Source organism: Rhododendron vialii, chromosome 2a, assembly GCF_030253575.1.
Source record: "Rhododendron vialii isolate Sample 1 chromosome 2a, ASM3025357v1".
Lineage (NCBI taxonomy): Eukaryota > Viridiplantae > Streptophyta > Magnoliopsida > Ericales > Ericaceae > Rhododendron > Rhododendron vialii.
Window position 1 is genome coordinate 4,225,700 of NC_080558.1, and position 22,060 is coordinate 4,247,759.

The 22,060-nt window shown below is 37.7% G+C and overlaps 1 protein-coding gene and 1 long non-coding RNA gene across 2 annotated transcripts; both read right to left on the reverse strand.

Annotated features, from left to right (window-relative positions):
* Positions 1–3,879: 3,879 nt before the first annotated feature.
* On the reverse strand, positions 3,880–5,023 carry LOC131315549 (uncharacterized). Its single transcript, XR_009196814.1, has 2 exons — positions 4,611–5,023; positions 3,880–4,444 (listed from the first exon to the last, which is right to left on the reverse strand). It is a non-coding gene; the product is annotated as an uncharacterized LOC131315549 (long non-coding RNA).
* Positions 5,024–11,029: 6,006 nt separating this feature from the next.
* Positions 11,030–15,535, reverse strand: LOC131315525 (uncharacterized). Its single transcript, XM_058344633.1, has 3 exons — positions 14,149–15,535; positions 12,446–12,946; positions 11,030–11,511 (listed from the first exon to the last, which is right to left on the reverse strand). Exons 1-3 carry the CDS (start codon positions 15,407–15,409, stop codon positions 11,063–11,065), a joined length of 2,211 nt encoding a protein of 736 aa, XP_058200616.1. The 5' UTR covers positions 15,410–15,535; the 3' UTR covers positions 11,030–11,062.
* Between the last annotated feature and the right edge of the window lie 6,525 nt (positions 15,536–22,060).

Here is a 22,060-nt window from a genome sequence, read left to right on the forward strand (position 1 = left end):
TGGATTGTGAATTCTTGTCCGTGCAATTTTAAAAGTATTACCGCTGAACATTTTCTTATATCAAAGGTAATGGGGGTGTGAATTCTGCATTTTTATGGGTGTGAATTCTTTTATTTTGGTAGGTGTGAATTCTGCACTTGAGGGGTGTGAATTCTCTTATTTTTGAGGGTGTGGTTTTTTGTATAGATGTGTGAATTGAGTACAATATGAGTTTAGGGAGTGTGAATTCTTTGAGTTGTGAATTCTTACCCGTGCAATTTTAAAAATATTACCGCTTCACATTTTCTTATACGAGTATCAAAAGTATTGGGGGTGTGAATTCTTGGGATGAATTCTTTGAGGTGTGAATTCTTAGGATAAATTCTTTGAGGTGTGAATTCTTGGGGTGTGAGTTTTTAAGGTGTGAATTTTTTTTCTTGTATTTTTTTTATAAAAAATTGTTGGGAAGTCCACTATAGCATATTTGTAACCCACTAAATCCACTTCTAAATTTCATAACCCCTCTAGTCCACTAATTAGGTTTTGATGAGGCCTTAAGTCCAATTCAATTAAAAAAGGAATTAGTTCAGGACCAAAATACCCTTACCTTTAAAAACTGTTAATCTGATATATCTCACTCCTATAAAATTTCCCATATTCCATTCCTATAAAATCTCTCATATTCACGTTGTTCCCATATCCAAAAGGGAAACATAGTCCAAACGAGAGAGAGAGAGAGAGAGAGAAGATTACCCTTTCCATTCAAATCCCATATTTTTAGCCCATTATCCGTTATAAGTTTGAAATCCCAGTAGTTACGTTGGAATAAAGCGACAGAAGATTCTCCTTTTCTGATACACTGTATATAATGTAATTGTACATATATAACGTTATATACTCGTTTATCAGTTCTCATTTAACGTGCGATACTTACATTTTACGTTATACACTCATTCATCGGCTCGCATTTAACGTTATATGAGTTTTTGAAATCTTTTTTTATTATAATACAAGAACATATAACATTCCACGTTTACATCTGAACGTACATATATTAACATAAAATGGTATATGTTCTATAATTTTTTTGGAGTTTCGCTGCACAAAAACTCTCATATAACATTATATTTTTACTTTATTGAATTGGTCCGCGCAGCGGCCTCAATGACTTGCTTCGAGTAACAATATATGTTCTTTTTTTGTTGGGAGGTACACAAGTCAGCAGCTTTCATATAATGTTATATGTTTCTATTTTTTGGAGTTTCACAGCATAAAAACTCACATATAACGTTATATGTTTTACTTTATTGAATTGGTCCGCGCAGCGGCTTCATTGACTAACTTCTGATAACCGTATATAAATAATCTTATATATGTTTACAATGCAAAAATAAACAAAGAACTTTATATGTGTATTATTTTGCCACATAAATAAATACACACAAAAAAACGTAATAAGTGTGACAAAAAATAAACATATAGCCTTATAACATTATACATGAGATTCTGTCCTTTCTAACTCTAAAAAAAATGGGAAAAAAAAGAAGAGGAGATCTTGTAATTTCTTTCCCTTTGTCGCCGTCGCCTTCTTCACGGTTGATTTCATATGTAACTTAATACTCTTCACTCCTTGAACAACTGCACAAATAATAAGTCAGTAAGGCCGCTGCGCGGACCAATTCAATAAAGTAGAACATATAATGATCAGAGTTTGATATAATCATACCTACTCGCAATCAAAACCCTAACTTATATATTATTAACTGTTCAATTGTGCTTTGCTAATGAGTTCCTATATATACCTTGAACTGGACTCAGTTACCAACATTGATATAACCATATATAACCCTATATATTTGTTGAACAGAACATCATATATAATGTCTCACGAGATAGTAGATTGTATATAACGTTATATAAATCAGAAACTATATATACATATATGCAAAAGTGACAGAACATCAAATATAATGTCTCACGAGACAGTATATTGTATATAACGTTATATAAATTAGAAACTATATATACATATATGTAAAAGCAACAGAACATCATATAAAATGGCTTACGAGACAGTAGATCATATATAATGTTATATAAATCAAAAACTATATATACATATATGCAAAAGTGACGAAGGGCGACGATCGACGACGAAGGACGACGGCGAGGAGGAGTGCGATCGACGACGAAGGAAGTCTGGGGCGTGGGTTGATCTCTGTTTTTCGTCCGTTGATCTCGTTGTTGGAGTGACGACGGCAATCGAGTGCTTGACGACGGCGACGGAGACAACGCCGGTATTCGAGTGCTTCTCGCCGATCGAGGACGACGAAGAAGGGCTGACGCCGAAGAAGCCCGACGAGGACCAAGATTGCCGACTACCAAGAAGGCGACGACAGAGAAATTCGTCTGTGGTTTCTAATGAAAAATCGTCTGGATTTTGTTAGTCTGGGTTTTGTTCTTCTGGAAAAGGGGGGAGGGGGGGGTAGGGGGGGGAGGTGGGATGGGTTTTATAATTGAGGAATCTGAGAAAAAAAGGGGAAGGGAGGAAAAAAAGGAGAAAAAAAAGGGAATGGAGAAAAAAGGGGAGAAAAAAAAGGGAATGGAGGAAAAAAGGAGAAAAAAACGGGAATGGAGAAAAAAAGGGAGAAAAAAACGGGAATGGAGGAAAAAATGGGATAAAAGATTTTTTGAAAGCAGGGGTATATTAGACTAACCAGGGTTATTTTATCTTTACTAATAGGTTAGTGGACTTAGGGGGTTATAGAATTTAGAAATGGACTTAGTGGGTTTGGAAAGTGGTATAGTGGACCTGGGAAAAATTCTCCCTTTTTTTTATACCTTTCAAATTTACATCTCATCTACACTATTCACATCCCCAAATTACCCGATTCACACCCCTAATAAGCTTGCTACTTACAAATTACAAAATCTGAAAAATTCTGTAATTCCTATATGTAGAATTCGACCCAAACCTAGGTACGAAACCAGGATGTACCCAGTTGTGATACATCAAGATTAATGCAATTACATTAAAGAAGAAAATAACGTAATTCAATCAAGGTGGGTTTTTACTCAGATAATCCAGAAACTGAACCCGAGCTTTAGAATCGGAGATGGGTTATGTGCAGAAAAAAAATTAATGTTTGAGGGTGTGAATTATTCGTTTGAGAGGTGTGAATTTTGCATTTTAATGGGTGTGAATTATGCCTTTGAAGGAAATGAATTCTTTTATTTTGGAGTGTGAATTCTATATTTTGAGCAGTGGGTTGTGTAGAGAATGTGTGAATTTTGCATTTAGGGGTGTGAATTCTTTTATTTTGGAGGGTGTGAATTCTCTTATTTCAGGGTATGAATTCTATATTTTGGGGATTGAGTTGTGATGTGTGAAAAAACAGAATTCACACTCACAATTTAACAAATTTAAAGAATTCACACTTTTGAAAAAGACAGAATTCACTCCGATCTCACATTTAACAATTCACACCTAGGGATTTAGATGCTTTCATAGGGTACCCCTAGAGTTTAGGCACTTTACACCCCTAAGAATTTACACCCCAAAAATCACTGCCAAAAAAAATCACACTTCAAAAAACTCACACCCAAGAATTCACCCCATCTTGGGAATTTTCACACCCCATCTTGGCCGATTACACAATTCACACATCTAAAGACGTAAAAAATAAGGTTTTAAAAAATTAATGCGTAACCAAATGAAGAATTCACAGCTAAATGAAAAATTCCCACGTTCGGAAAAAATAGAATTCACACTTAAATTTAAAATTCACACATTCAAAAAAAATACAATTCACACCAATAAAAAGAATACACACCCTCAAAAAAACGAGAAATCAATTGAGAGACTCATCTTTACTGAACAAATCAATTGAATCCCAATCATGGACAAATTGAACAAATCAATTCACACTAGCTGAAGTACAACAATCTATAACAATACAAGAACAAAACGATTACGAGAGAAATCAATGACTAGCTTTCATCCTGAATTCATCTCTAAAATTCATACTAAATTGGTGAAAAATCCCATTTTTCTCTCTCTCTACATAATGTACATATATATATATATATATATATATATATATATATAAAATTATATATCGAAACTTGTACTGTACAATTTTTAATCTCCACCTTCGTCCATTCAATCGTTTCTCCGTCGACGTCATTTCCTGTAGTCCACTCATCACGGCGATGAACAATTTGATTCACCTCTTTTCAGAATTCATAGTACGGACAGAATTCACACCTCCTCCAGAATTTTTGATGAGAATTCCGTGGGGTTCTTAGTGTGAATTCTTTGGTTTGTGAATTCGCACCCCAGAATTCACAACCATTGCAAACTTCACACCCACAAGAATTCAAAAATTCACACTACCCAAAAAAACAAAAGCACGGGTGTGAATTCTTTCTTTTCTTCACGGAACACCTTTCACCCGGCCTTCCACTGGAACAAATTTCAACAACAAAACAGCACACCCACATTAAACTCTCTTTCTATCTAATCTCAATTACCCAATTGAACAGCACAAAGTAACTCGTTGAGACTCAAACAAAAGTAAGTAACTCGTTGAGACTCATACAAAAGTTTCAGTTTTCAAATACATGTGTACCTTATATATTGAGGGGTGGGATCAGTATTATAAATCGAGGGGTCCAGCCCATTCTCGTTGAGAAAAGGAATGCATCCGGTAAGGGCAAAATTATAGGGTGATTCGATCTCCATGGTTGAAATTCAGAAGAAGCTCCAAAGAGTACGCTCGTCTTCTTTGTTTCCATCATCTGTTTGGAGCCGCGAGAGGGTGGCGGAAATGCGGCGGGCGGCGCTGGATCCATCGATTGTGGCGTTCGATGATCTAGGGCTCGTCTATTCCTGGAGTAGATTTTGCTGGTGGAGAGGAGAGGCGGTGTTGTGGTGGTGGGTCGGTGGGAGACAGAGGCGAGAGGTGGTGCGGTGGGTCGTGGTGGTGGGTCGGAGGAGGGTCGAGAGAGAGACTTCTCTCTTTCCTGTTGACGATGAGACCTGTTATCTGAACCCGTTAGCGCTGAGGAGGGGTGTTTTTGGTAGTTCACTTAAAACAGAATTTATGTGGAATAGATTTGACAAGTGGTGGACTTGGACGGGTAGATGCTGACAGAATTGGACCGGCCAGTAAGAACCCCTAAATAAAACCCTATCCTCCGTTGCCCGTCAGAGCCGTGGGCCACATTAGCTGCCGAGAATTGGCTTCCCTCATTCCTTCAGTGGGCCTCACCACTTAATCAACCATGGAGCAATAGACCTTGGGCCTACCCACTTGATTTGCAAGTTATGTTCGCCTGTACTCATGCCCATCTACCAGAGTACTTAAGTTTAGTGTTAAACTCCTCATTCCATGTTGACTTCCAAATGGACTAGCTTGAAACACCGTTTAATATTTTCATGTTGCATATTTTTTTATCAAATTCTTTAAATACCTACAACACAAAAATTAAGCATTAAAATACCAAATAATAAAATAAAAAGACTTAGCAATGATAAATTAGAAGGTGCTAATGTGAACATTTACGCGTCTATCAATCTACAATTTGTATATCACAGTATTTTTTTATAATTCGCAGAAATTGATATCAGCATGCATTCGTAAGTTGTAAAGAAATTTATTGCTCATCTACCCAACATTAAAATTATGCATCCATCCTTAGACACAAATGACAAGTGAGGTTGACCTAAGTCATCAAGCAAAAAACAATTTGTGAGGATTGGGCTGGACAAAGAAATACTAGTACATATTTCTCGATCATCCTTGGCCACACAACGGAAAAGTTCATAATTCTTGGTCGCCTCTTTGAGTCGTGTCAATGTTCAAAGGAAATTGTTCAAGATTTTAGACAGGGAGTGGTTGGCGGAGGGGGAGAGAGTGTGATCGAATCTGGACCATCTAAAACACGTTTGAACAGCTCGAATGCGCACTGAGTACCGTCACGTGGTACTCTATTTGCAACCAAAAACTTCTTCTCATAGTTAAGAGTAAAAAAGGTAAATTATTATGGAGTCTAGCTATAGGGACCGACGGGCCCCGTAGGAAAATAGTATCCCCGGCAGAGCCAGGCTGTCTCCGGCCACTGGATAGCCAGTCCAAGCCGTCCAAAAATTCTAAAAAAAAAATGAGGGGAGGAATCCGATGTGTGTAGGGTGCTTGATCCAAATACTCTATTTTTTTGTATATACACATATATACATATATATATACGAAAAATAGGGTATTTGGATCAAGCACTCTACACACATCGGATGCCATTGATTCTTACGTGGGCCCCCTCATTTTTTTATTTTAGAATTTTTGGACGGCTCAAATTGGCCGTCCGGTGACCGGAGATGGCCCGGCGCGGCCATCGGTATGATTTCCCTACGGGACCTGTCGGTCCCTATAGCTTTTCTGATTATTATGTATAATGGCAAGTCTAGTCTTCTAACTTTTTACACGAAGTATGCGTAAGTAAAAAAAAAAAAAGATACCCAACTTGCTCTATACGTCCAATTTTTCAACAACGTTAGAGAGAAAAAGTCTGATTAGCGGGGTCATGTACCACCACCACTACTGTCATCACATGCCTCTTATTAGTGGGATCGGATCTGGTCAATTTGGTTACCGATCAGTTCGGTCAAGTTGGTGTATCCGGACCATTCAAAAGTGTTTTGAATGGCCCAGATTTGAAGATGATGTTTTTGTGTGTTTTTTCTTTTAAACACCCTTTTAAATCTGGGCCATTAGTCCACAATACTTTTGGATGGCCCGGATGCACTAAATTGATCAAACTGGTCGGTAGAAAATTGAGGGGATCTGCCCCGGCTTAATGTCAATTTTACCTCCTAAACTGTTGTAATTTTGTTTATCTTGTCCCTAAACTATGAATTTCATCTACTTAGTCCTTGAATTTATGTATGTGATTTCAGTATAGGTGGTCCAATTACACATCATGCACCGTCAAAATAAGTAATGCTGGAAACCTCAATTGATGGGCAAAATTGACATTTCATATGCTTGAAAACCTAACCCTTAATTTCTTACTTATCCTATAAAATGGCCTTTAAAGGATGTTCCTAATGTTAGCTAATTTTGGTCTCCAATGAGCAACCTCTCCAAATGAACTCTGCTCTCCCAGCACATTTGATAATTCTAATGAAGCCTTCTGACTAGCCTTAAGTGGGACTATTGTCGTATAATAATGCAATTTTTCTTTTACAAGTATTTACCCTCAAACTAGGTAATGGTTTTAACTAGTCCAAGGGAGCACATGTACATGCTCCTGAATTACCATAGCATGCTCTTTTTTATTCGAAATTGGACCCTAGCTTATTTGGATACTTTAGGAGCTAATTTTGGAAAGGCCATTGGAGATGCTCTTACCCTAGTTGGACAACATATGTCATACAACCAAACATCCACGTTCTTCAAGATACACATACACACATGGACACCATCTTACACAAGCCCGGCACCCTCCCGTCTTCCACCGTCAAACCAGTCACCTTCTCCCTCCACCGCTCTGTGATAAACCCACCCACCATTCCAATTCAAGTCCACAATACTACAATAGGAACCACAATTATGAACCAGTGAAGATGATCCATTTCCTTTTTAAAATGGGATAATATGATGTCATATAAATTAGAATTTCAATGTCCACTTCACGGATAGGCATTCATAGATATCAATACACTAATCTTTGATATCAATACATTTGTATACATTATATAGCATACTCTTTTTATTCGAAATTCGACCCTAGCTTATTTGGATACTTTAGAGCATCCGCATCAGACTCACCAAATTTTGGACCAAATTAATTCTCAAAAATCACTTTTTTACTTTAACTAGTCATTTTTTTAAATTACATAGAATCAAACTCTCTATTCTAACTGCACTATATTAAACTATTCATTTTTTCTATTTCTACTTTTTGAAATTATTTCTGTTTGGGCAAGAAAACCTTCAATTTTTTTGCGGGATCCATTTTTGGTCCTACATAGATGAGTCAAATCGCAAGTGATTCTTTAAACATATTGTTATGGGTTCCTTAAAAAAATTAGCTCAATCCAATATCGATAGGGTCGTTTCGGAATTCGTAGATTGTTTTAGAATTCGTAAGACACTCTATGAATTCTGAAACAGCACTTACTGGTATTGGATTGCGAAATTTTTTTACAAGAACACATAAAAATATTTTAAGAATGACTTACTATTTGAATCATTTTTGTAGGACCCGTATTATATCCCGCAAAAATGAAAAAATATCGAGCAAACAGTGCCTCGTGCATGGGGTGAGGCGATCAACTGTAGCAAAGTTACCCAATCTTTAGAATAACGAGCAAACAATCCAGTCTGATGCAACTCCACTTTTTTTGTTTTGCTCGTTACTTGAGTTTTAACGATAGAGTAGCAATCCTGATGTGGATGCTCTTAGGAGCTAATTTAGGAGAGACCATTGGAGATGCTCTTACCTTAGCTAGACAACGTATCAGTCAGTCCCAGCGGGTAAGGAAACGAAGGGAATTACCCCATGCTTTCCCTATGGGCTGGTGGGCAGTGTTTTTCCTAGCATCTCCAATGCAAGTCACCCAAAATAGAGACCCAACCCAAATCTCTTTTTTCATCTTTATTTAATTTATAAACAAAATGCATATAGAAACTTTCACGGTTCATTCTCATTCCAATCACAAATCTCTATTTTCATATCTCATAACATATCCATAACTCTTATCACCCATGTTCCTTGTCCACCAAAAACCTTACCCGTCCGACAAACGACCCCTTATAGCACCCCTTTTATTGATGGATTTGGTGTGAAAAGAATTGAGGATTCACACCACTTTTCTACTGGAGTACTACTCCTACTATGCGACTACTTTTCAAAAGCCAAGTGGGAGCTAGGATGTGAATTGTGATGTTTCCTTGCCTCTCTAGCCTTCTTCGATTCTTCATTCACAATTGGTTTGGGTTTTTGAACTTCCCCAAAGGATCAAAAGATTCAAAAAAACCCAACCCTAGGAGATAGTTGAAATTTTTAGTATAGAATGAGGTTTTTGTTAAAGGTTTGTTTCAGTTACTGGTAGTATGAGTTTTTGCATCTTCTTTACTTTTTTGTTATTAGGTTGTGGTCTTGTGTGCTTTCCCTCTTGAACAAGGTTGAAAATACTCGTACTCACATAAGTACATTTGGGTCACACATCAAGCGTTACAGTGAGATCCACAAATTACGCGAGTGTAGAGAATTGCATTAAAAGACAAAAATATCCCTAGTACTGTTGTTCCCTCTCCCTTTCTCCGTTACCATTCTTCATCACAAACAAAGCTAAAAAAAACCAAAAAAATCTAAAACCCATAATCAGAGAACATAACGTAAACATACCATATTCTCTGGTGCAACAGATCTGGAGATCCAAACTTTGACTGCATAACCAAACACTTCTGCAGTAAAATGTTAAAAAGGGTAAATGCTTAAGTACCAAGATTAAAGTTGGTCAATGCCAAATTCATGAGCTACTTCGGCTTAAGAAAAACTCACGAGAACAGGAGCCCAGGGGGGTAGAACTGGAGATTCATTCCTCTAAATCATCATCGCAAGCTATTAAAACCAAATCATCATCCTCATCTTTGTAACTAATGTTATAAGTTCCAGCCTCGAGTGGCAGCCTCTTTTTCACTTCTTGTTCCAGCTCTACCTTTTGCAACGGCTGAGACAGTCGAAACGTTATTGCTGAACCTTCATACCTTGCCTTCAACTTCACACTTTTTGCATCAATAGTAGTTGAGACTTGATTAGAAAGCAGAAGCGTATCAGAACTCAACTGTGGGGTTTGCTCTTGGTGAACAATAACCGCGCAGGAGATTTGTTGGGGCGAGTTTGACTGATAAGCTCATATCCTAATTGGGTTGGATCCTAATTGTTCAGGGTGTTTAGGATATTTTTTAATAAAAAATTATACCAACAAATCTGAGCTGGATGAAAAAAATGAACCAAACTAATCTGGGGGCACTAGACAGAATCCGACTTCGATCCTAATTTGGTCTGAATGCAAAGAAAAGAAAGGAGAACTTGAATTCTTTGAAGAGAATAAATTATATCCATCGCCGGTGTAAAACCTCATTTTTCCACCACCGCCTATTATGGGCCCCACCGAGTGTATTACTGTGATCTGAACCGTTCATTTATTAAGACCCGCAATATAGAATTGCCTTGCAAAAAAATCAGTTTGATCGGAAGTAAATAAATATATCAAATTTTGAATATTGGTTTATAAAATATTCGGTCAATAGTAATAAAGATATATAAACTATCCATTTTACAAAGCAAAATTCAATTTTTGATACTCCTAACGATGTTCGATTAAGTTTATTTTTTTACATGGATACACTACTATATGGGGTTTACAAGATAAACGGTTCAAATCACTAATAAACACACGGTAGGACCAAAAAATGTGATGGTGGAAAAGGAAAAAATTTGATGGTGTAGTCACGTACTATTATACTATATCTAACGTACAATTACGCCGGCTCATAAAACATTTCACCAAACACTCAATCCGTGATTGCCTTGGTTCAGATAAAATAAATGGGCGGCCTTGTTGGTTTTAATTTGTAAGAGATTTGGCTTTAGCTGATGGTTCTGTCACAGTTTTTGGATCCCATATCAAGCGATACCGTGGGACTCATGAACTATTTGAGTGTGGAGAATTTCCATTATAAGACAAGCCTGTCGTTCGCGATGGAAAGAAAGATACCACTACTTTGCCTCTTTGTTGGACCGCTGGCCCGAACACAGTGGTCTCTTAAAGTATCCCAGCACTATTGTTACCTCTCCCTTTCCCCCTTAACATTCTTCAGCACAAACAAAGCTCAATAAAACAGAAAAATCCAAAACCGATAGTCGGAGAACATAATGTGACATATTCCATCTGAAGCACTAAACTTTGAAACTACAACAATAGAAACTCAAATACCATGCACTTTTACAGTACTAAAGGAAGGGGAAATGATTAATTAAAAAGATTCAAATTGGTCAACACGCAATTAATAAGCTACTTTGGCACAAGAAATACCTCAATTGAACTAGTGCCCAGCGGTGTAGAACTGGATATATAATTTTGTAAATCCTCATCGCAAAGTATACATACAATATCATTTTCCTCATCTTTGTACTTGATGTAATAAGTTCCAGACTTGAGTTTCAGCCTCTTTTCCACTTGTTGCTCTAGCTCTGCCATTTTCCAAGGCCAAGAAAGAGGAAACTTCACTATAATATCGTTTATGCATCTTACCTTTAAAATGACATTATTTGTGTCAACAGTAGCTGCCAAGGCTTGATCAAAAGGCAAAATATCACAATTCAATAGTTGAATTCCCACTTGATCAACAACTGCAGGAGATTCCTTACGGTAAGATTGACTAACAAGCTTGCTTTCCTTGCGAGGTGGCCATCTCTTGATACCATACTCCCGACAGGCTCGCTTGAACGTAGATCGGCTAACTGTAAAAAATAGGAATCAATAAGCTCAAATTTCTTCTACGGAGTAACTCCAACCTACCTCTACATTTTGTAGACTTCAACATTCTTATATCAAAAAGTAAATTCAGAGTGTATCACTATTCAACATGTTCTAAGTCAAACCACAAATTCCAATGTCTATCTGTAGTCTCTACCTTCCAATGATTCAATCCTTCCTTGTCGAAATTCAAAATCCCTTCTTCAAGGTATATGGGATATAATTTTCAAAGTAATTACTACACTAGATCGAAAAAGTAAGTAATTACTATACTGATCCAATGGTACCTACTTTTTTTTGATAGATTAGAAGTACATGGACAACGTTATACACATTTCTAACATAAATGGAGATTGAATCTCCATTTTCAAGGGTGAACAAGGCTCGTAGCAGTTCGGTTTTATGCTGAACTAAAAACCAAACCAAGTTGTGCGGATTGAATGTTTCAAGAATCATATTATCCAATGAAAATGACGAGTCAGGCCAATCCAAACTATTTGACCATGATTCGGTTCCAGTTTTTAACCACTGTTACCTTTAAGTTTAGATATCATACGTACGAGTCATTTTTACCACTTACAAATCGCATTAGATGCTCAACACAAAAAACCCTTTTTAAAATGAGTTCCACTAATGGCCACCAAAAATTACTAAAATTCAGCATCCGTCCTCTATGAATTGACCATATTTTTAAATATGCATGAAGGTACTAATGTATCCATTTTTGAGCTCTTCAACTATAGAAACTCAAAATTGAGGTCTCCATTTTGATGCTCCCACATAGAGCATGGTTGTAGCAAGATAGACTCTCAAATGTTTTGGTGGAGTTTTTGAGAGAAAAGCCTATCCAGTTGGAAACAACAAGTACACCAACAAGATTGAGATTTTCATTTGTTGAAGATTTGTATTTATAAGTACCTTCTAGAAGCTTTGCAGCATCTTTAAGACGCATTCCCTTAGTTTGTAAGATATCCTCCTTTGCAATCGCAATTCTGACTCCAGTAGTTCTGTTCTTACCTCTCTCTCCTCTTGGGCTCTTTTCCTTCCATTTCCCATTCCCTGAACACCCATAATACAATTGTGCCTCTACCATTGCACCTTCCATTGTTCCCGCAACCTCCATTCCAATTGCCTCATCTTTATCATTGTCGAAACCCACATCAGGGTTCTCTTGTTGAGTTGTAGGCAAAAGCTGCGGCAGCAGAATTTCCTTTTCGAAAAAATTATTTGTGTCAACAGTAGCCGTCAAGGCTTGATTAGAAGGCACAATATCAGAAGTCAAGTGTGGGATTCCCTCTTGATTGACAACCACGGGAGTTGCATTGGGGAGAGATTGCCTAATAAGCTTGTGTTCATTGTGAGGTGGCCATCTCTGGATACCATACTCCCGACAAGAACTCTTCAATTTAGTGATGCTAACTGTAATGAGGAAGAATTCAAAAGTTCAATATTAATTTTCTACCAAAGCAACTCCTACCCACATTTCCAATTTCAAGAGCCACAAAAAATATGTTGTTAAGAGTAAAAAGGAATTGCATTCAGAGAATAGCACGTTGACTACATAACCATATTCTCAATTCTTATGCACGAAGGGTTTGTATGCACTTCCTTTTTTTGTATGTTCTTGTGTGTCTCCAAATATAGCATCTGAAATTGAGGTCTTCGATTGCAAGCTTCCAGACAGAGCATGATAGAAACTAAAAGGATTCATAGGTTTTAGTCGGAGAAACCTATGATTGAAGAAGTTTATGGTACTACGTAAATTGACAACAATTATATTCTTCTAAGTTATATGTATTGAAAGAGGATTCCACTTAATTAAAAGCTTGCGCTTACAGTTTTGAATGGGACAGAGTACTTCTATAGTCCTATGAATTTACCACATAATATATAGGAATCTAAATGTATATGCGTATCTATAATTTTATTTTATTTTTGGAGAAAAGATTATTTGTTGATTAATGTAAAATTATATGCTGTAAAGCAATTGAACTTTGAATTCATGGATGACTCTATCAAAGAATAATTCCTAAAGTTGCCAATGCAAGTGAGGATGTTTTGGTTTTTGTTTAATTTGAACATATTATGTTATTTAGATGATGAATGTTTGAAGGTAAACTGTGTGAAGCTATAAATTATTTTGAAATATGAAGGGACTTTCGTTAATTTCATTATCCGGGCATAAGTAATACTTTTGCTGCTAAACGAGAAGGGTGGTGTTTAAATGATGCCTTTAAAATCTCATAATGTTCGTATTTTTGGAGAATAATGATAAACCTTGTATTGCTCTACTATTTTTTAAGTATTTGTATTATTTTTTTGGATGGTAACTTATCTACTTAATTTATATTTTATTTGTAAAAGTTCATAAAGGGCCTCAATTTTTATTTTTGCTTTAGAGCACCGAAAAGTTAGGCTGGCCATGACTAAGATCATGAGTTCAATTCTCGAAAATAGTCCCCCTGCTTCTAGAGGTGCTACCTCAACATTTTTCCAAGTCCTACACATGTAGGAGTTTGGAGCACTCGTACGCCCTTCTAACTTATCTAGTTGCGTAAAAATAACAAGAAAAAAATTGAGGTTTTCATTTCTTGGAGGAGTGTACATGTAAGTATGCGTACCTTTGAGATGCTTTGCAGCATCTTTACAATGCATTCCCTTGGTTTGTAAGATATTTTCCAGAGGAATGGCTATTCTAACTCCATTTGTTTTCTGGTTTCTTTTCTCCCCTCCTGGGTTCTTTTCCTTTGTTTTCCTTTTTTCCAAACACACGGAATTCAACCGAGCTTGATCTGCCATTACACATTCCCCCGTTCCCTCACTACCAGTTCCAACTGCCTCAATTTCATCATTCCCCGTGGCATTGCAGCGCACCAATCCAAAATCCTCACCTCGTTTTTCTTCTTGTGCTGTTGGTGGCAACTGTGGTGGCAGTTTTGATCTGTTTCCATTTTCAAAGAGTCCAGGGAAACCAGTAAGATCCATCCATCCACTTTGCCTTCCTACCAGCTCATAGGCTGAGATGGCGTCCTCCACAGTTGTGAAACTGCCAATGTTGAGGCGATTACACCTGTAACGAGCCTCGGCCGCCCATTGGCCGCCGTGTCCCAGCCACAATCTTACGGAGTGCTTGACCGGACAAATAAGCAATGTTTCCGGAGTCATAGGCATGCCTTGACTGTCTCTGCGTTCCAGCCCGTTTATCATGCAAACTCCCCCTCCAAAGATCACATCCAACTCACCGCCCCTATTCTGAATTAGTTGCTGTGCGACGCCCACTACTTCAAAGACCGGCTGTTCAACCATGTCCTCGTCGTGTTGTTCCAACCAGTTGATCCGCCTTAATGTCATTTCGATGCCATCGGTGCGCCGCGTGAGCTCATCCACTATGGTATCCAGCAACGACTCCACAACTTCGGGCACCACGCCCGCCTCCCTTGCTGTTTGATACAAATCACCGAACTTGTTTACCACGTAAGATTTATAGCCATCGATCAGCAGGTCAACGATGTGCCTGCGTTCCACCCCGTTGAGCACATGCAACGCACCGCTCTTGTCCTCAATTATGTGCTGACAAGACAGCGCCAAGCTGATGTCCTGTATATTACTAGTAGAAACGAAAAAAACAGTAGGCATCTGCCGATACAGAGGGAAATATGTGGGCGACGGAGGAAAATAGAAACAGTTCATCATCTCCTCCTCGGATTCTTCTTCAAAACCCATATTCAATTCTTCAAAGCCCTGATTGTTCTTACGTAGCTGCTGCTGCAACAGCGCCGAGTCTCCGGCCAAGTATGGTGGCGGGTCGACGATGTGGTCGTGCTCTTGTTTTTGTGGCGGATCGTCCATGGATTGATTACACCCTTGATACTGCATGACCATTGAACTGGACGAGGGTAGAAAAGGCCGTGGTGGTGACGGAGTCAAGCGTAGAGGCGACCACCTAGGGGAAGGCAAGGGCGACAAATTCAAGAAGAAATCTTCACTAGCTATGTCCCACTCTCCACTGTTTGTAGGCGCAGAACCAATAGGAAGCAAATACACACACGAGATTGACAGAATACTTCGCCTAAATCAAAAGATGAAACAAGAGATTAAGAAAGCTGGAATTTGTTGCAAAAACCAAAGTATAAGAAGAGAAGCAGCAAAATTGAAAAAATGGGGATGCAGATCCTAATTCGGTACGAAACAAATTCTTTGAATCTGGGTTGTTGAATCCTAGACCTCTAATATAAGATCAAGCAATGGATGGATCGAGAGACAGAGATGACAGGGGGAGAAAGCGGGAGCGACTTTGTTCAGGAAAAACGAACGAGAGACTCCAAATGGTAAACAAAAATACTCTCTCCCCATAATATTTGTCTGGTCCGCAAAACAGAGACGTAAAAATAATACAATTTTTGTAAGAAAAGTTGGAAAAAAATTCAACAATTTACTAGATCTTAACGAGTTCTTTTAACTTATGAAAAAAATTTGAATTTTTTCTTGAAAGAAATACATTATTTTATAGTCCTCATTTTGCGGACCGGACAAATATTATGGGACGGAGGGAGTAGTTGACTACAGCAAAGATTCAAAAAGTCGGAGCAAATGAGACACACAGCGAATGACATGACCATAACAACAGTACTAATTTCTTTGAGTATATTCCGTGTTCCGGTACCACATGACCACGGGGTGTGGCTTACGTGGTATTCACAATCATTCACATACCGACAAATTGTGCAGCACGGACAATTCTCGAACTTCATTTTTTCAATTTTTCGCAATATACAATGTGTTCTTAAAACATACTCCCTCCGTTCAAATTAATTTGAAAGTCCAACTTTTCTTTTTTGGATGTTCCAAATTGATTGTCCACTTTCCAAAATTGACAACAATAAGTATCCTATTTTCCCTTTTTGCCCTCCTTGAAATTCAATTATTGATTTTGCAGCTTTTGATTTGCATTCAAATTTAAATTCCTTTCTTTGAGATTTTGTAGATGCCGCCAAGTTTGTTCCCAATATTACCTATAAATTGGAGATAATTTTGCCGCCTGACATCTCGGGATTTGGAAACAACTCGTACCAATTTAAATTGGTTAAAAAGTTACTGCAAAAAATTTGAGGGGCAAAAATGAAAAGTCCAAATTCTGTGCGAGTAATAATTTGCTTTTTTAAAAAGTTGGAATCCCGAAGTGGAACTCTCAAATTGAAATTGAGAGAGTATAAAACAGTATGGGGTAAATTTCACTGATCTCCCTTGAGGTTTCTGACACGAACAGAAATCTCCCCTGATGTTTTTGAAATAACACTGTCCTCCCCTCATTTACCTGAAAATACCAAGGGACCCCATTCTCCATTAATTGGACGTTAGAAAACGGATGGAAAAGATTATTTCTCTCTCCACCCACTACTAAAACTAAACTAAACTCCCAACCAAATAAAATCATGTCATTGTACTATAATTTTTACAATACCTATACTATCCTCACCAGACTCTTTACCCTTCTTATTTATAAAATATAAAATACAAATATCACTACACTTTGTACCCGTTTCATTTTGAAATTTTGTCCTTATTTAAAAGGATTCACATTTGTTAATCTTTTATCAAATTTTTGTGAATTATTAGTTCGTCTCGATAAGAGGAATTGAAAAAGTAAAAAATCAAGACTTTTTTCAAATATTTTGAGAAATTCAATATTTTGGGTAAAAATAATAATTTTGTACTCTTTTAATTCCTCTTATTGAGATAAGCCAATAACCCACAAAAATTTAACGCAAAACTTGCAAATACGAAAAAATTCAAATATGAACAAAAATCAAAAAGCCAAAAAATCCAAAAAATCCTCTACCGTGAACGTATCCGATTTTGGAGAACCACGTAAATCTTTGTGTCTCTGTGTTTGTATGTGTATGTTTGTGTTCTTGGTTCGGTCCTTTGTTTCCGCAACAATTGGTATCAGAGCTTTCGGGTGCCATAGCCACGAACACCATCTGTTTTTTCGGGTCTCTGTCTGAAATCGCGTTTTTCAAAACTACTCAAAAACATGATCTGTTCTATCCATCTTGTTCATCTCATTGAGACGATTTCGAGAAGGTATAATTAGTCTTCATCCGACGTCGAGGTGATCCCCACCTTCCCGGTCAAAGTTGCGCGTAAGCGGTCAAATCGGAAAATGGATCTGACGCGCTTCTGATACGTTTCCACGCGCAGCTGCAGGTTGAAGACGATGACACCAGCAAGATGTCATCATCCAGTCAGCGACACGTCATCGCTCCATCAGTGCCACATGGCGCTCTGTCATCTGCCACATCACCTGCCAAGTCACCTGCCACGTCTTCCGTTCGGACCAGTTTGAGGTGCCACATAAGCGCCACGTGGCTGTTATGTCAGCTGATGGACTGACTCAGCTTGCACAATCAGCTTGCACAGTCAGCGGAATATTCCCTTGGTTGAAAGGAATATTCCAGATTTTGTTTTCTCGATTCCGAAGCCGTTCAGACTCCGTTTTTCACCCGTGAGTAGTCGATTTTGACTATCTCGACGTTCCAGATCCAATCCCGAACTCCGTTTTTCAAGATTTGACTCCAAAGGTTGCTGTCCTGCTCGCTTTTGTGCAAAAAAATGTGTTTTTCGGCATTTTTTTAGCACCTGTCAAGCTCTTTTCAACAAGTATGGGCTTGTTTCTGACTAAATCAGCCATTCCAGATGCAACCGTGATGTTCGTTTTGCAAGATCCCGACCCGTTGTTTCTGTATTGTTCTTTTGGAGCCTTGAAACGGCGTTTTCGGGCATTGAGAACTTGTCCAGGATGCTTGGTTGGTCGATTCTCTTGGTTTGAAGTTGAAGGATGGTGTATCCTCTGTTAGCTGTGGTTTTGGAAGGGGAACCTATTTGACGCCGTTGTGAAGCTCGGTGGAGGTATTTTGGAAGTCTTGGTGTGAACAAGGCATTGGTTCGACCTCCTGAAGTGTTTGGCATTTGTCTGTTGTCACTGGTTCTGTGCCATGGTTGCTTAGCCATGGATTGTTTGTTCGATAGCAGTTTGTGTAAAACCGTTTATTCGCGGTTTTCTGAAGACGAAGATTCTGATTTTGTCTGTCAGTGTTCATCATCTGTTAGCCATTCTGTGGAGTGGTACTCTGGGATTCTCCTATCAAATTTGGCCTGGCAATAATCTGAGGTTTGATATGCCTACTGTTTGAACCATTAATTGTCGAGATGGTCGGTCCGTATCTGCACTGCAGGGGTGCTCTACAGAATCCCGAATCCATGCCAAAACATGTCATTATTGGCCCTGGGTCACTTGGAAATAATTGGTTACAAATATGGTGCATGATTTCAAGCACTACGGATGTTGTGCACCATGGTCCTAAGAATTGGGTGATAACCGCCCACAGCCGTCTATAAAAGAAAGAAACGGAGAAGAGAAAGAGGTTCCCGACTACACAACCAAATGTCTTTCCTTTATCAATTTCAATTTACCATAGAGGTCTAGACGACTCTAGCACCTTCAATTATCTTTCCTTACATGCAATTTTACAATATTTCAATTCTAGCAACTCCATAGTTGTAGTTCTTATTTTGAGCACTGCGCTCACTACTTCATCTACATTGCTTGAGAAAATTGTGAAGTCCTCTTCGTTGAGGCAAAAAAAAACCGGCGGTGGATTTCATCTCGCATCCACAACTCGTCTGTTTAGAAGTAAGTTCATCCACACTCGGACCAACCGTGGTCCTGGCATGCCCGCATATCTCAATCACACGGCCAAGATGGTTGTTTCGGTTTTTCAAGGGAAACACCTACTATGAGATCTTGGAAAATGGTCAGATACACTAAAAACCAAAATATTGCTTACTCCATAGAAGCTTGAAAGTCTTGAATTTTCGTTGGAAAAAAAAGAAAAACTTGAAACTTTTAGCTAAGGTATCTCCGAGGCATACTCAAAATTGGTTAATCAAAATTTGTTATCTCATCTTTTAGTTATCCATTTAAGAAGTTGTTAAGATTAACAATGTGAATTAGTCCCACAATAGTCTATAATTAAAACTCATTTTTAGCAGAGATAGATAGATAAATATGGGTATAAACATAGTATGTGAGTCTATTGAAAGTGATGCATACGAGTAGAGGGGAAGAGAGAGAAAGGAAAGAGAGTGTGTGCTTTATCTACAATTTATGATACCAAGAATAAAAGTTTCCATAACATCAGTCGACCTTACAATTTTTTAGTGGCGGAATTTCAACCTTTATTTCTTGAAAGATTCTCGATAATCCTCCTCCTCCTAAGATTGTATGCATTTACAAAAGCTGTAAGGCTTGGTTTAATAGTTTACCTTATGGAATTAATGAACAAGAATGCACTAGATTGTACGCATCTACAATTTCTAATTGGAAAATGCTAATATCCGCCCTAAGGGTGGAGGATAATAGGTAAAAGATGCATTGATATCTAAAAAAAATGTATTAATAATTATGAAAATGTATTAATACCCTTGATAGGTGTATTGATATCTAAACTTCTTTAGAATTTGTTGGGATATTATTCTCCGCCTAGTGGACGGTGGTTAGCAAGATGGATAGAAAAATAAGTACCCAACTTCCTCTATACGTCCAATTTTTCAACAAAGTTGGACAGGAAAAGTCTGATTAGTGGGGTCATGTTGGTACCACCACCTCTAATGTCATCACATGCCACCATCTTACTAGAAGTCAGTGTACATTATCCCAAATGTCGTCCAAAGTGGAAATAAGAATGAGAAATAGTTTTTACACTCTTATTTTTATAATTCATATTATTTTTTCTTTATCCATATGAATTTATAATATTGTCTTTGAATGTATGAAAAAGTGTATTAAAATAAAGAAAAGATAGTAAATTCAAAAGGAAAAAAACAAGATAATAAATTCAAATGAATGAACACACACAAAAAATTGAGTGTGAATGGTAAAAAGGGGTGTGAAAGTCACTTTCCAGAAGAATTCTATTTCTTCGGTTTGAAGCTTCAAAAACACCCAGCAAAGAGTTTACACGGTGACATTGACATCTTTGTTGACTGTTATAGAACCAATAAAGCTATAGGGACCAACGGTCTCCATACCGAAACTGTGCATATGAATACATATATACACGAAAAATATAGTGTTTAGATCAAGCACCCTACACATATTAGATGCCGTTGATTCCCACCTGAGCCCCCTTGTTTTTTTTTAGAATTTTTGGACGGCTCGAATCGGCCGTCCAGTGGCCGGAGATGGCCCTGCGCAGCCGTCGGTACAGTTTTAATATGCTATCCGTCGGTACGGATAGCACTACACGTTATAGAACATGTCCAAATTATGCATATGGTACAATTGGGCTTAGTGGTGGACGCAAAATTTGTATTGGGCTCGAATAGTATATATTTCTACATTAATTAGTAAAGTAAAATATAATCCAAATATATTGCTATTATCTTGTTCTGAGAATGAGATGAAATCGTTGGCATATACGTAACCGCCATTCAATATTGTACTTGAGACCAAATAAACGGTTGATCACTTGAAACTTTAGGAAATTTTTTCACATATGGGAACTTCATGAACATTTTATTCCCTTGAGAGACTTGCAAAGGTGATCATGTAGAACTTTCCCAAATTAACCTCAAACGTACTGTTTAATTAATGGGAGTATTTAGAGTTGTGCAGGGCCTGGAAACCCCTTGGCACCCCTTATGTCCGCCCTAAATCTGTACACTAAAACCCAAAATTTCTATACAATTTCATAGAAACTTGAAAGTTTTGAATTTCCGTTGCAACAAAAAAAAAAAAAAAAAGCTTCAAAGTTTTAGCTGATATTGTTCTTTACTAGTAAATGTGCAAAATTCGGTACTCGTCAAGCCAGTAGAATTCAAATTACTTTCTCGTGCTCTATTCGGTCATCAAAGGTTCTGAATCATTCCGTACATGAACAATTTGCATTTTCCAATGACCTAGCGAGACTTAGAGGTTTAACCCTTGTAAGGTCTTAAGTTCAAAATTTGTAAGGTGCTATCAACTCCTTTCGTGCTAGTCTATACAGAGCATTTTGTCCGACTTTAAGTGGATCTCTCGCTAGTGGACGGTGGATTTGTAAATGGTTTCCCAGTCAGGGGCGGAGCTAAGACTTTAACTTAGTGGCGATGAACATATATATACTGAAAATGATATGGGACGATGTATGACAATATAAATATTTATAAACTAATATAAATCGACGTTATATACTAAAAAAGTACTTCATACAAGATATATTATTTATCATTTGCACGTAGAGTACCAATTTAAAGCAATTTGTTCAACAAAGTGGAGTATCTTAAATTATGTTTTGATTCTATATATTTCATGTCGTTAAAACCATCGATGGTAGAATCAACACCAAGACATCTAGCAATATCTTGTTCACTGTACGTGATCCAAAAGTTTGTTGATTCATTCTTCGTCTTATCGCACTATCTAATCATCACAAATGCTTTGCTGAAAATGCATGTTTCATCATTGGTACTAACACTAGCCAAAGCCAATAC